Genomic DNA, 13,151 nt, shown 5'->3' with positions numbered 1-13,151 from the left:
GCCATCAAACTAGCGCTAGAGGAATGGCGTCACTGGCTCGAGGGCGCAGCCAACCCGTTCCTCATATACACTGACCACAAAAACCTGGAGTACATCGGGGAGTCCAAACGACTGAACCCCAGGCAGGCCCGCTGGGCCCTCTTCTTCAGCCGTTTCGACTTCGTGGTCACCTACCGCCCAGGTTCCAAGAACGGGAAGGCCGATGCCCTGTCACGCCTCCATACATCTGAGGCCGAGCCAGCAGCGTTGGAACCCATCATCCCTTCCTCTAAAGTCGTGGCAGCCGTACGTTGTCATCTGGAGGAGGAGATTCGACGGGCCCAAGGACCGACACCGGCTCCCATGGAGACTCCTAAGGGCCTTCTGTTTGTGCCTCCACCCTGTCGCACGAAGGCCTTAGAGTGGGCACATGCCTCCCAATTGGCCGGCCATCCTGGGGTTCGACGCACCCTAGAATTACTCCGGAGACGATTCTGGTGGCCGAAACACCGTCAGGACGTGACGGAGTATGTGGCGGCGTGCACGGTGTGCATGGTGGCCAAACCAGACAACCGCAGGCCTGCAGGACTCCTACAACCCCTTCCGGTCCCGCATCGCCCATGGACCCACATCTCCCTCGATTTCATTACGGGGCTGCCCCCGTCACAAGGGAACACCGCCATCCTCGTGGTGGTGGATCGGTTCTCCAAGGCTGCCCGCTTCATTGCTCTGACTAAACTCCCCACGGCCAAACAGACGGCAGAGATTCTGGTGAGAGAGGTGGTGCGCTACCACGGACCCCCAGAAGATCTCGTCAGTGACCGAGGTCCCCAGTTCGTGGCACGTTTCTGGAAAGCCTTTTGGGGTAACTTGGGAGCCTCAGTCAGCCTGACCTCGGGCTACCACCCCCAGTCCAACGGGCAGACGGAGCGGGTCAACCAGGCACTCGAAATCTACCTCCGGTGCTATACGTCCAAAGACCCCACCAAGTGGAGTCAGAACCTTCTGTGGGCCGAGGTTGCCCACAACCAACAGTGGAGCGCTGCCACGGCTACCTCACCCTTCGAAATCATGTGGGGATACCCCCCTCACTTGTTCCCCTCCTCCCCAGAGAATGGGGATGTGCCTGCGGCTCGCAGCTCGGTGGCTCGCCTCCGCAACCGCTGGCAGCAGGCTCGTCGGGCCCTGCTCCAGTCTCAAGAACAGATGAGGCAACAGGCAGACCGGCGACGACGACCAGGTTCAACCCTGAAGATTGGCCAGCGAGTCTGGCTGTCCACAAAGGGCCTGGCCCTGAAAGGGGAGACCCGAAAATTGGCCCCACGGTACGTCGGACCGTTCCGGATCCTCCGGAGGATTTCCAGGACGGCTTTCCATTTGGAGCTGCCACGTGCAATGCGGGTTCACCCCGTCTTCCATCGCTCCACACTACGCCCAGCCACCTCCTCCCCCCTATGTCCAGAGCTTCCAGCCCCACCACCCGCCAAGTTCATTGCCGGAGGTCTCACCTACACCGTTCACCGGCTTATGGATGTACGCAAGGTCGGGAGATCCACGCAGTACTTGGTGGACTGGAAGGGGTATGGGCCGGAGGAGCGCAGCTGGATCCCCGCCAAGAACATTGTGGACAAATCCCTCATTCAACAGTTTCGGGCCTCTCACCCTGGGCCGTCAGGAGTCGTCCCTAGGAGGGGGGGTCCTGTCACGTCTGTGAAGGGTCGCCAGTCCTCTAGAGGGCGACACTCACTCTAGAGCACCTAACACTAACCTTTCTTCTGCACTGGGCTACACCTGAGGTGATTACTACTTCCTACTTAAGCACTGGGTGTCCTTCCCTCTTCACTCGGTCATGGAGTCTCGTGAGTACAGTTCTCTTTCTTCTCGCTTCTCTTAAGAAGTCTTGTTTGGGTATCTCAACCCTGTTTGTGGAATGCTAACGCACTCGCGATTAGCTTAGCATAGGCTAGCTGTAATTACCTTTGACTGTTGCTAACCCTGTGCAGCCACCACAACGTGGATAAGACTTTTCCTGTGGATAGACTTTGTTCCCTGGATTACCTTTGTGGATTACCTTTGTGGATTACCTTTGTGGATTACCTTCCTTTGGACTAACCGTTCTATTGTGGAACGTACTGTTTATGTATCCGGTGAGGTTGTGAACTTTGATAGCCTTGCTGTGTTTGTAGCCTGGGGGAATCAGGCTAGCTAGTCTGCCCAACCAGTCAGGGAGTGAATAAACTTGACTGTTGCATCAAACCTGCAGTTTGCGTGTGTGCCTGAAAATCCCGGCCTGATAGTTTTTTGCTACATCTACATCCATTTTTTGTAGAATAGTTTGAGCAGGTGGATTCAAATAGGGTTCTCTCTTTTGGAATGTCAACATCTTCAATGCCAGCAACACCACTGAAGGCCTGGAATTTGCAAAGTAATCCAAACTAATTAAATGGCTTTATTACAATAGAACATTAAATCCTAGAGAGATTTAAATGGCCTGGATGTAATTAACTGAAATGCTTTACAATAGCTGTCCACAAACAATCTCCACCCACTGCAGCAGGGCCTGAGATACCTCTGCTGAAGAACAGGCACGTACTATGTGACTGGAACATGGAAGCCTAGTAGAGACTAACCAAAACAGGTTCGTAACCTCATATTGCCCTACACATTAAGACACATGCACACATACATACACACTCACACACACACACACACTGACACACAGAGAGAGAGAGAGAGAGAAAAAGGATATGGATTAAATTGAAGAAAGGGACAAGGAGCAACTGCATCAGTATTCAGAATCCTTAAGTAATCAAGTCAGTGAACAATAACCATCTTTTTGTTTGGCTGGGAAATCTTTGCAGTGTTAATCTTAATCAAACATTTGTGGTTCTATTTTAAGGAGTCATGTTTTTTTTAACTAGAAATAGGCACTGCATATGTACGGAGGAGATGGTACAAAGGACTGCCCCTTTGACGTATGCATATTGTTAAATGTTTGCTTTGGTATGGTAATGGGACTTTAACATATTTCAGTCAGTTTACAACACAGCTCTGGAGAGTTGAAATTGGTTTTATAATCCAGGTATAGTACATGCCACGCAAACAATGCCAATCCTCAATCCTCGAATGGCTTTAAGTGAAGTGCACAGCAACTGACCCACCCAAAAGGAAAATCATGTAGGCTACACATTAGGTACAAACATGGACGGATTAAGAAACCACGGGCCCCTGGGCCTGGACATGTTAAAGGCCCCCCCCCCCCCCCCCTCCGCGAAAAAAATAATTGTGCGCCGGCAAAACACGCACGCACGCACACGCACACACAAACACAACCAATGTGTTGGATTTTACGGTCGAATTAGATACTTTGGCTATTGTATTGGGAAAGAAAACAGGTCAAAGTTTACTCTGTAACATCCAACTTCGGTGAGGTGTGCACTGCCCTGCTATTGTTTCTGACATAACATGTGACAGGGCAACAGCCGAGTGATTCTTTTCCAAATTGAAACTGATTAAGACCTACCTGAGGGGCAGCATGGGGCAGGAGAGGCTGAATGGGCTGCCTATCCTGTCCATTGAAAAATCGAATCATGCATCACCACTTTTATGTTTGAAAGGCGTCGTCCGGCAGGTGTAGCCTACTGTGCCTGCTTGTAGGTCTTGACTTTCAGATTCTGCGCCTAAACTAGCTATATCGTATCGTCTCATCACATGATCAAATAGAGACTTGACATTGGACAACAAGATACATATTACCCAGCAATCATCATTGCATATCTTTATATGACAAAAATAACAAAGAAAATAAGAAATTATTCATTTAATTGAATCTCTTTTTTTTATAGTTTCTATAGTGTATGTACGATAAGCATACAGTATAATTTTGTTATAGATTGCTACTGACGATTCCCCCTAAAAATGATGAAAACCATGACAGAGACAGGTTTGCCATTTTGAGGGAATATATAGCATAAGGTATCCTCCATTCGCCCAAAAAGTCATGCTTGATCACCGTCGCATTAATTTAGCTTTTTCTAACACAGCACAGGTACACTCAATTAAAGCCATTAGCAAATGAATAAAATACACCTTTTTCAACCACAAATAAGATACATAACAGCGACTTCACGCAGAGGCTCTGGCCTAGGGGCCCCCTGAGCTCATGGGCCCCTGGGCCTGGGCCCGGTAGGCCCGTTCGTTAATCCATCCCTGGGTACAAAGTAGGTTGCGAGTGTACAGTAGGCAATCTTTTCACGCTTCTGAGGTATTTCTTACACGACAGCGCCTCCTAAAGATCGTAGTAAATTGGCAACGTACCGATCTGTGCCATCATTTCCAAAAAATGTAGGCATCAAATTCCTCATTCTGACTGCGAGATTTAGATCAGATTAATATTGACAGGCAAATAACCAATGAGGATGATAATCTCACAATTTTTACATTTATGATAACTTTGTGAAAAGATGTTTAATAATATCGGAACCTTTATTGTGAGGAATTGATTCCCCTGGTTGTTTTGCTCCTGTCGGAACGCCGGCATGCGCTTGCGCTAAACTCCTCAGTGGTAATCCTGCCGACTCACGTGGTAACGCAGCACGTGAAAGAATGAGAGTTGTGTGAGTGAGTGGATCAGAAACCACGTATCGGCTCATCTGAACGAATGTGGGCCGCATCGGCACCGCGCAAGAAGCTTTGCCCCACTGACACTGATATCGCTGATGTCTGGACGCAGAGTGGTCTGGAGATCTGTCTTATGCCCAGCAGTTTTCAACTTGTGAAGAGTTGACTGGGAAGCGTGCAACCTCCTTTGGAGCATTACAGGTAACGTTAACGCATGCCATATTAGGTTTTAGAGAACTAAGTAATTCAATAGAAGTCTTTTGTAACAGCTCTTGATGCCTTGTTGCTTGTGCATATGCTTTGTTGCCTGTATGTTGAGATGTCCGAACTCTGATCTTTAAGCTTTTTTAAGCATGGTCTTCATCAGTCGATCTTGTTACCAACCTAACGTTAGCTGTTCAGCTAATGACGTTATATGACTTGTCATTGCTGGAACTGACTTCATATTATATCCTGTTGTTTAAATCATTTCGCTGTTTCGGTAGTTTAGCTAGTTTTGTGTGTTGTTTTAATGCCATATTGTTACACAGTTCTAACTCCCTCAGTTCGATATTCGATTAATGTTCCCAATCTCGGTTGGTAGGTGTCGCCATGGCTGGGCGAGGCAGAGGACGAGGCCAGCTGACTTTCAATGTTGACGCCCTTGGTCTCAAAAAAGGGGAGGCTTTGCCTCCGTCCATGGTCAAGCCCTCTCCCCTGTTTCCTGTAAGACCCCCTTTTATGTCTTTATTCTTTCAAATGCTGACATGGATTCTTTGAGAGTATAGTGTGTGACAGCTGAGAGGATTATTGGTGCGCCTCTGCCATCTTTGCTGGAGATAAACCACCAACCCTGCATTCACAGAGCCTCCAGCATCACCAGAGATTCTTCCCACCCTTCCCACAGTCTGTTTCCCCCCATGCAGTCTGAAAAAAGGTACAGGAGCATCTGCCCAAGAACTACCAGGCAACTAAACAGCAGCCCCGTCCCCCCCACCTCCCCCCAGGCAGTCCGACACTTTGTGTTCACAGCAGTCACAGTCTGCCTACCCCAATCTATCCATCCACTCACTCACACACACACTTACACACACACTTACTCTTTACACCCTTCTCCCCAGCAAGGACTGTACCTTTTAAACACCGGACTTTCCCAATTCTAAACTATGCAGTAGGGAACTTTTTTGTCTCATGTGCAAGTTTTTCAGTTTTAAACAATGTGACTTGTTTTATTGACCATTCATTTATTATCTATTTATTAAATTGTTACATATTGACTTTTTTGCACAGTTTTAAACTCGTTGTTTTCAGGAGAAACGTTATTTCGTTTTTATGTATGAACATACACCAAAACGACAATAAACAGAATCCTGAGTCTTGATCTTGACGCCACTCTTATCCTCTATGTTTCCAGCCTATGCAGTTTCAGCCAGTGCCTTTGCAGACGGGAGAGGCGGTGGAGTACATGCTTGCCCTCAAGCAAGAGCTCCGAGCTTCCACAAAAAAACTGCCATTCCACATTCTACCTGCTAAACCCAAGAGGGGTGAGTGGGAGATTTGTGTGTGTGTGTGTGTGTGTGTGTGTGTGTGTGTGTGTGTGTGTGTCTGTGTCTGTGTCTAACAGTGGCCACATTCAGCATTCCATATCCAACCACTTTCTGTAAGTGTTTTTACGTTGAGTTTTAGTTGAGCCTCATAGGGCTTATTAGAAACACAATAGGATGGCTCTGGGGCGTGGATGGCAGCAGTCTGTGATTGGTTGTTCTCTCTGGCAGATGTGGAGAGATACACTGACAAGTACCAGTCCTCAGAACCCAAGAACAATACCATTGAATGGACCCCAGGTGAGCAGTCTCTCTTGTTCTCTTTTAACATGCAGATTGTCACTGGCCAGTCTGTGACAAAGACTTGTTGCAGTGAAGTAGAGTAGATTACATTTACCGTGTTGACTTATCTGCTGTCCGTCTTACAGACTGGAGTCGGCTGCCTAAGGAACTTTGCATCAAAGTTCGAGAGCCCCAGATAGCCAGTAAGTCGGAACCTTATTCACATCACATTCACATCTGTGTGTGTGTGTGTGTGTGTGTGTGTGTGTGTGTGTGTGTGTGTGTGTGTGTGTGTGTGTGTGTGTGTGTGTGTGTGTGTGTGTGTGTGTGTGTGTGTGTGTGTGTGTGTGTGTGTGTGTGTGTGTGTGTGTGTGTGTGTGTGTGTGAGTGATGCATGGGTATCGACACACATCGCCTCTAAAATAAATAAATCTTGTGTTACTCAGGGGTACGCCCGCCGAAGAGGAAAAAGAAGTCGGAAATGGGGAAACAGGACATTATCCAGACACTAGAGGTACAATCTTTCTGTTCCCACCGTAATCCAACGAGATTTATGTCATTACAGTGCACAACAAGATAATTACTACTGAGTGCACACTATTGAAAATGTGTTTGGGGCATACATATTTTTGTGTGTGTGTGTTCCTTAGACATTGGCAGAGTAAACATTCCACACGGCAGTTTGAGCTGTGGGGTCATCAGAGTTTCATTGCAGTGCTTTACCAAATGTGTATGTATGTCTTTTGATGTGAATAACCGCGTTTGAATCTACAGACACTAGAAAAGAAAGAGACCGAGGCCAAATCGGATGAGGAAGAGGAGGAAACTGAAGAGGGAAAGAAGAAAAAGAAGAGTGAGGAAGAGGGAGAGCCTGAAGAGGAGAATGATTATGAGGAAGACTTTGAAGAGGTAACAGGAGACGTCAAGGGAAGTTGTCTCAATGGTAATCTAAAAACCTCATTCAAGATGTCTAACTCACATTTTGATTCCCCCTTGCAGGACACCGATTACATCGAGTCCTACTTTGACAATGGCGAAGAGTTTGGTGCGGACAGCGATGAAAATATGGATGAAGCCACGTACTGAGGCCCCACTAAACTATTGCTCTGGTTTTTACCTGTTTACCGTTAAAGTGAACAACCAATCGTTTACAAGGTGTTTCTGACCAATCAGATTCGAGTGGAGGGATATGGCAGGACACCGTAACACCTTTATCTTGTAAGGTGAGCTGCTAAAATCCACCATACTTGACCCTGGCAGAGTATACCCAGCTGCTAACAGATATAAGCCAGCTTCAGTGTTCATCAGTACTTTTTGTTACCTTAGAGTGATAACAGTATAAGTCTTCTTGCTGCTTGGAACGCAACCAGATTTTGCAATTTACTACATCAGTAAACCATCAGCAACCATAGCTTGATAGTATTTGAAGTTTTCTTCCAGTACCAAAAAACACTTTTGCCAACATGCCAAAATCCAAAGTCACATACGGGTCACAAAAGCCCTCACGACTCAGACCTTATTTCATGTGCCTGTATTTAAAAAGAATGTTTTTACGAACCACTCAATGTAGCTTTTTATCCCGAGAGTGTGCATTTCCCATTGTCCTGAGGTCATGGTGTTAAGTTATCCACTTTGCCCTTATATGTTGGAGTACTGAAAACCAGAGAACATAGTAAGGACGGTGGACTCACCTTTAAGCATGAATGCCTGAATGAAAAACCTTGTCACTATTGTATGAGGAAGGTTGTGTGGTTTTAAATTTAATTTTAATGTGTTCAAGCGTGTTTGTTTGATGTGTTTGTATCAAAACATGTCCTTTAATTGTTTTAAAACGATATTATATCATTTCTTGTGGAGATTTGTCATGTACTGACATCATGTCAGCAGTAGATGGCGATCCCTGTCTTTCAGTGTATAGAGGCACTAAAAGTGACTCACATTTGACTCTCCACAGTGTTAATAAATCCAGAGGAACAGTGAAAGTCATTGAAACCACCTATGCTGTTGGATAGTAAAATGTATCACTATACCATTCTCAGACTATGCTTGTGAGTTATTTGCTGAATGGTTGACAGTATCTTCACTGTATAATGTGGGCTTCTCATTAGTGTGCAGAGGTTTCTCTACTAATACTGGTTATTCGGTTGGTCACTTCTTACATGATTGCAAAATTAGTAGCAAATCTCATATAGTCATCCATGTGGTCATGTATGTTCTAATCCACTTGGCTCTGATCCTGCATAAACTGCCTCTTCCATATTTCACCAGGAGGTGTTCTGTTCAGTTTGTGAATCGAAGTGAACTAACTTTTGTAAAAACATGCCACTTACACACACTCACGCACGCAATTATTATGTAAAAAAAAATCAGTATCTGAGTTTTATTCCCAGATATTTAAGGTTTATTCCCATCTTGAATGGTTGATTCTAGGGACACGTTTAGGCTACGCTTGAGCAATTGGCAAGACCCTGGAATAGATTTGTAATAGTCATAGATCAGTTGACACCATTAACATATCCTTGGCCCACACTGAAATTACGACCAAAATGGTGTTCAAACAAGATGCATAGGCTACATTTGCACACATGCATGTAATGTTTGCTTGCACTAAATACGTTATTGTATGTGGAGCATTTACTTTCAAATAAACCAAGACTATAAACTAAAGTTCGTTGGTGCATTGGAAAAACTTCACATCTCATAACATATTGACAGAAATGAAAGCTTCAGTTTTATTAGCAAACTATATAGTGTGAAAAGCAGTAGAAGAGAAACACTAGTGTTGGAGCCTCTGGTGGTGAGGTTAGGTGATGAAGCTTGCTGAGGGATTCGTGGACCCTCTTGTAAAGATAGATGTGCTGAAATAGAAAGGCTTCCCCGACTGAGGATGTGCTGCACTTTGTGAAGATGCCCAGTCTTGCTGTAGGTGATGGCTGGCCTGACAATCAGGTTATTATCAGGTGATTATCAGGTGCTGGTCTTTGCAGGGGTGAATGTTCCCAGGGTGTGGTGAGGAGAGGTTAGACTGTGGCAGGGACAGGCATCGGCTCATTTTCTGTAAGGGGGAATGGGTACCTTTAAGATGTAGTTCCCTGTAGCTGTAGCTGTAGTTGGAAATGTTATCTTCATGTGTGTGTTAATCATACAAGGGTTATTAGGTTATTTATTAATATGTGAGAGTTGTTGGAACCACAGAATTTCCTTTAGAAAACAAATCACAATTTTTCAGTCCAAATGACCTAAACTCAATCAGAAATATAGTGTAGACACCGTTAATGTTAGACTGTAGCCGCTACAGGTGTTTGCACGTCTGTGCGAAGAAATGGCTACCTTTAAACTCAAGTTTACTTTATCACAGCACCTGACATAGTGGCTGTGGTAAACTTTGAATTATAAATATGTTATCTTCATTTCTGTCTTCATCTTATAATGAGGGTTGCTAGGCTGTGTTTGTGTTGATCAGATGACCAGCATATTGCTGATAAATCCTTACCTTTTGTGTACTCAAGGTTCACTTTAAGGGCTTTGGGCGGATCTGCAATGATCTTGTCTATGAACAAGAATTCGACCACCAAACTGTTTATGATCAGTGTGTTAAAAAGAAGTTTTGTCTTCACGATCACAGACGAGGATCCCCCCCTGTAGGAGAGGAGACATTAGAAGCAAAACACTGCAGCACTGTAGTATGTACTAACCGACATGTAGTAGTATGAACTAGCCGACTCGTACAGTGAGCGTAAACAATCCCGGTGCAACAAGACATGTTTGGCTTTAATTAGCTTTTACTCATACAGTGTAGAACAGCATTAGAATCACAGGACTGGACTGTATCGTAGAGGCTCATACTTGAAAGTCATGTCTGTAGCACCCGCATAGGTGTAACTGGTGCCGCAAGAAGAGCATTTGAAGACCTTATCCATCTGGAATACAAATAATAAAGTCAATAAATAACACAGAAATTCGAAATATTCAGTATTGTATTAAAACAAGTAGAATACAGCCGTTTTGGATGTTGGACCTAAGTGCAAGCATGGGAAGAGTATGCTGACAGACACCACACAGCTGCGGTCTCAGCCTGATATGGTTGGATTTATCCGAAGCAGCATAAATAGACTGGAGCTGCTGACTGCGGACGACCAGATGACTGTTGGTAGGTTGAACTTATTTGAGGTTTATTTCTTGTTTGAAGAGGCAACTTATTTGTCCAAATGTAATGGTGTAAATAACTAACATGAGACATTGTTACATTTATGTTTATATATTTATAAAGGGTTTAGTCTACTTAATAATCTACATCTTCACTGTTGTATATATAATTTTTTTTAACACATCCCGCCTGTCCAATTCTCAAGGGAGAGTTAAATGACACTCACTTTTCACACGGCTACATTGGGTACTTACCAAATCCTCAACCTCAGACTCCAGGCTCTTGTAGTAGTCTGAAGAGGGATCCAGGAGTGAGTCTTCAAAGGGTCGGTTGGTGATCTCCATGTAGAAGGAAAAAGCTGTTGACTTGACTGACTGTTGGGCACCTAAAGCAGAGTAAGGTAAGGTGAAAGGTGGTTATTCTATATTTTCTTATGTCTCCTGTAATGTTTGCTAATATAAACATTTACCTCCAGCACAGCCTGTAATGGTCATATTATCCTCAATGTTAGGCAATATGAATATTAGATAAGATACTGTATTCTGTTCATGTAAAGCTAATGAATATTTGAGATAGATATTTACTTGATGGTAATCACAGACTAGGGCATTGGATAATCCAAGTCCAATTGATTCTTTTTATGTAGCTGAAAGAGTTTAAATATGCACATTATGGCAAACAAAAAAAGCTTTTAGCCTATCTATTATTCCACAGCGTAAATCTTCTTAACTCCTCCACTTGACCTTAAGTCAATGTCTACTAAATTGAGATTGAACAAACATAAAGCGTAAAAACACACCTGAAACCTGGAACGTCCCAACACACAAGAGGCAACCAAAGAGGATCACTCTTGACCACTGGCTCATCGGCTGTGCCATCTTCAACACCTGTAGGTAGAGTTCCAATCACAAATACAGATTAAAGCATGTAAACTCTAGCCTCTGTTAGGTAGGTTTTAAGGGTGATAAAGCTTGGCTGTTTCTTTCACTGTTTTTCAGTGTAGTGATTTGCTGGTGGAAAAGAACCGCTTAGGAACTTGCTCAGGGTCATGCTGCTTTTATAGTCTATGGTGTGAAGGTGTGGCCACCTGTCACACATGAGTTTTGATTTGCTTGTGATCTTTAGGTAACACTTTATTTGGATAGTCCGCCTACAGAGACTTTACAGATGGTTTGGTGACATTCAAGTACAGACTTTCTAATTGTTCACTGACCATCACCTTAACCAAACCCAAACCACTAACCCTAACTTTAACTATAAATTGTAGCTAACAGATAGTTTGTTTTATAATCTAAAAATCTGTCATAATGGGCATCTGAGCACAAACTCTGAAGCAACATCCACAGAACTGATTAGGGCTTTTAGATCATGTTAGGGTTTTTAATGAGGCACGTCGTACACTCACACACAAGAAACACTTACCATCAGAAGTGTTACGCAGGGACAGACTTCAAATTTTAATATGTGTTTGCATCTTACCTTAATAACATACCTGATCTCTAAGAACACACCCCAGTTCAAGCACAGTGCAAGTCAATCAAGCTGTCCGTGTTACTTTATACAATAGTTCAATGTGACACAGTTCAGAGTATAGGTTCCATTGCACTTGCAAAAGATCACGCCAGACATTAAAAACAAGTGAAAAAGAATGGAAGATGAGAACAGAAGTGCTTAAAATGGACCAATTCATGTAATGTGTTCTCTGTAAGCCCTACTTGACATTTGTTGGTGGAGAAGGGTTTGTCTTATGACTAGGGCTGTCAGCGTTAACGCGTTAATCTATGCGATTAATGCGGCCGCGATTAACGCGATAAAATATTTTAACGCAATTAACGCAATTTTTTTTTTTTTTAAATACCTTTGTTTGGATAGGACATGAAGTTATGACAGGAAGCGAGGCGGAGAAGAGGTGCGGAGAGGATTGGGAATTACATCAGGCCAGACTTGGCCTACCATTTTATGGGAGCGATGAGGGACAGGTGGGGCTTGAATAGCCCCCCTTGTTCAAAGTGGGGAAAGACAGAAAAAGTTTGAGAACCACTGTGGTAGTTGAAGATGGAGAGAGCTGAGGGATTGTTGGGCGGAAAGTCTCTGTTTAAGAGCCAAAATGACGGAACAATCGACAAAACTAAAGTTGTATGTAGCATTTGTCAAGCTGAATTTAGCTATCACAGAAGCAGCTCGTCTTGAAGTTATCACCTTAATGCAAAGCACCTGACAGAAAGCAGTCCCAGGTTAGATGATCGCCAACCCACACTCCATGACTTCTCTAGGAAAATAACTAGACGAGTCCGTGAAAAGGTTGCCATTTGGGTTGCCGGTGACTGTCGGCCCATCAACATAGTTGAGGACAGTGGGCTGATTGAGGTGATTCGAATTGCTTCAGGGGAAATTCTTACGATTTACCGTCGAGGGGCACCATTGTGTTTTAAAAAAAAACTACAATTAAACAACAGTGTCTAAAATACACGCTGTATGAAGTGATTACTCGTTAATTTATAAGATTTAGTCTTAAGAAGAAAAAAACTTTTAATCGCGATTAATCGCGATTAATTAATTTCAAAATGTGCGATTAATTCGTTAATTTTTTATCTATTGAC

General features: G+C 44.1%; 2 protein-coding genes across 3 annotated transcripts; one reads left to right on the top strand and one right to left on the bottom strand.

Annotated features, from left to right (window-relative positions):
- Positions 1 to 4,486: 4,486 nt before the first annotated feature.
- polr3gla (RNA polymerase III subunit GL a) lies at positions 4,487 to 8,438 on the top strand. 2 transcript variants are annotated; one of them, XM_012828918.3, is made up of 8 exons: positions 4,487 to 4,800; positions 5,183 to 5,304; positions 5,993 to 6,122; positions 6,354 to 6,422; positions 6,551 to 6,607; positions 6,851 to 6,918; positions 7,179 to 7,313; positions 7,404 to 8,438. In XM_012828918.3, exons 2-8 carry the CDS (start codon positions 5,191 to 5,193, stop codon positions 7,488 to 7,490), a joined length of 660 nt encoding a protein of 219 aa, XP_012684372.2. In that variant the 5' UTR covers positions 4,487 to 4,800; positions 5,183 to 5,190; the 3' UTR covers positions 7,491 to 8,438. The 2 variants fall into 2 exon arrangements, with proteins under 2 accessions (XP_012684372.2, XP_031441735.1); XM_031585875.2 differs by lacking the exon at positions 4,487 to 4,800 and adding an exon at positions 5,444 to 5,515 and having other exon boundaries at positions 5,207 to 5,304.
- A 986-nt stretch (positions 8,439 to 9,424) lies between these two features.
- si:dkeyp-92c9.4 (mucin-1) lies at positions 9,425 to 11,660 on the bottom strand. Its single transcript, XM_031586704.1, has 5 exons — positions 11,351 to 11,660; positions 10,806 to 10,936; positions 10,251 to 10,324; positions 9,898 to 10,043; positions 9,425 to 9,459 (listed from the first exon to the last, which is right to left on the bottom strand). The coding sequence occupies exons 1-5, from the start codon at positions 11,427 to 11,429 to the stop codon at positions 9,425 to 9,427; spliced, it is 465 nt and encodes a 154-aa protein (XP_031442564.1). The 5' UTR covers positions 11,430 to 11,660.
- Between the last annotated feature and the right edge of the window lie 1,491 nt (positions 11,661 to 13,151).

The sequence above is a fragment of the Clupea harengus genome, chromosome 19, assembly GCF_900700415.2.
Source record: "Clupea harengus chromosome 19, Ch_v2.0.2, whole genome shotgun sequence".
NCBI classification, from domain to species: Eukaryota; Metazoa; Chordata; class Actinopteri; order Clupeiformes; family Clupeidae; genus Clupea; species Clupea harengus.
Note: the sequence above shows the minus strand (reverse complement) of the source record. Positions and strands in the feature narration are given on the sequence as shown.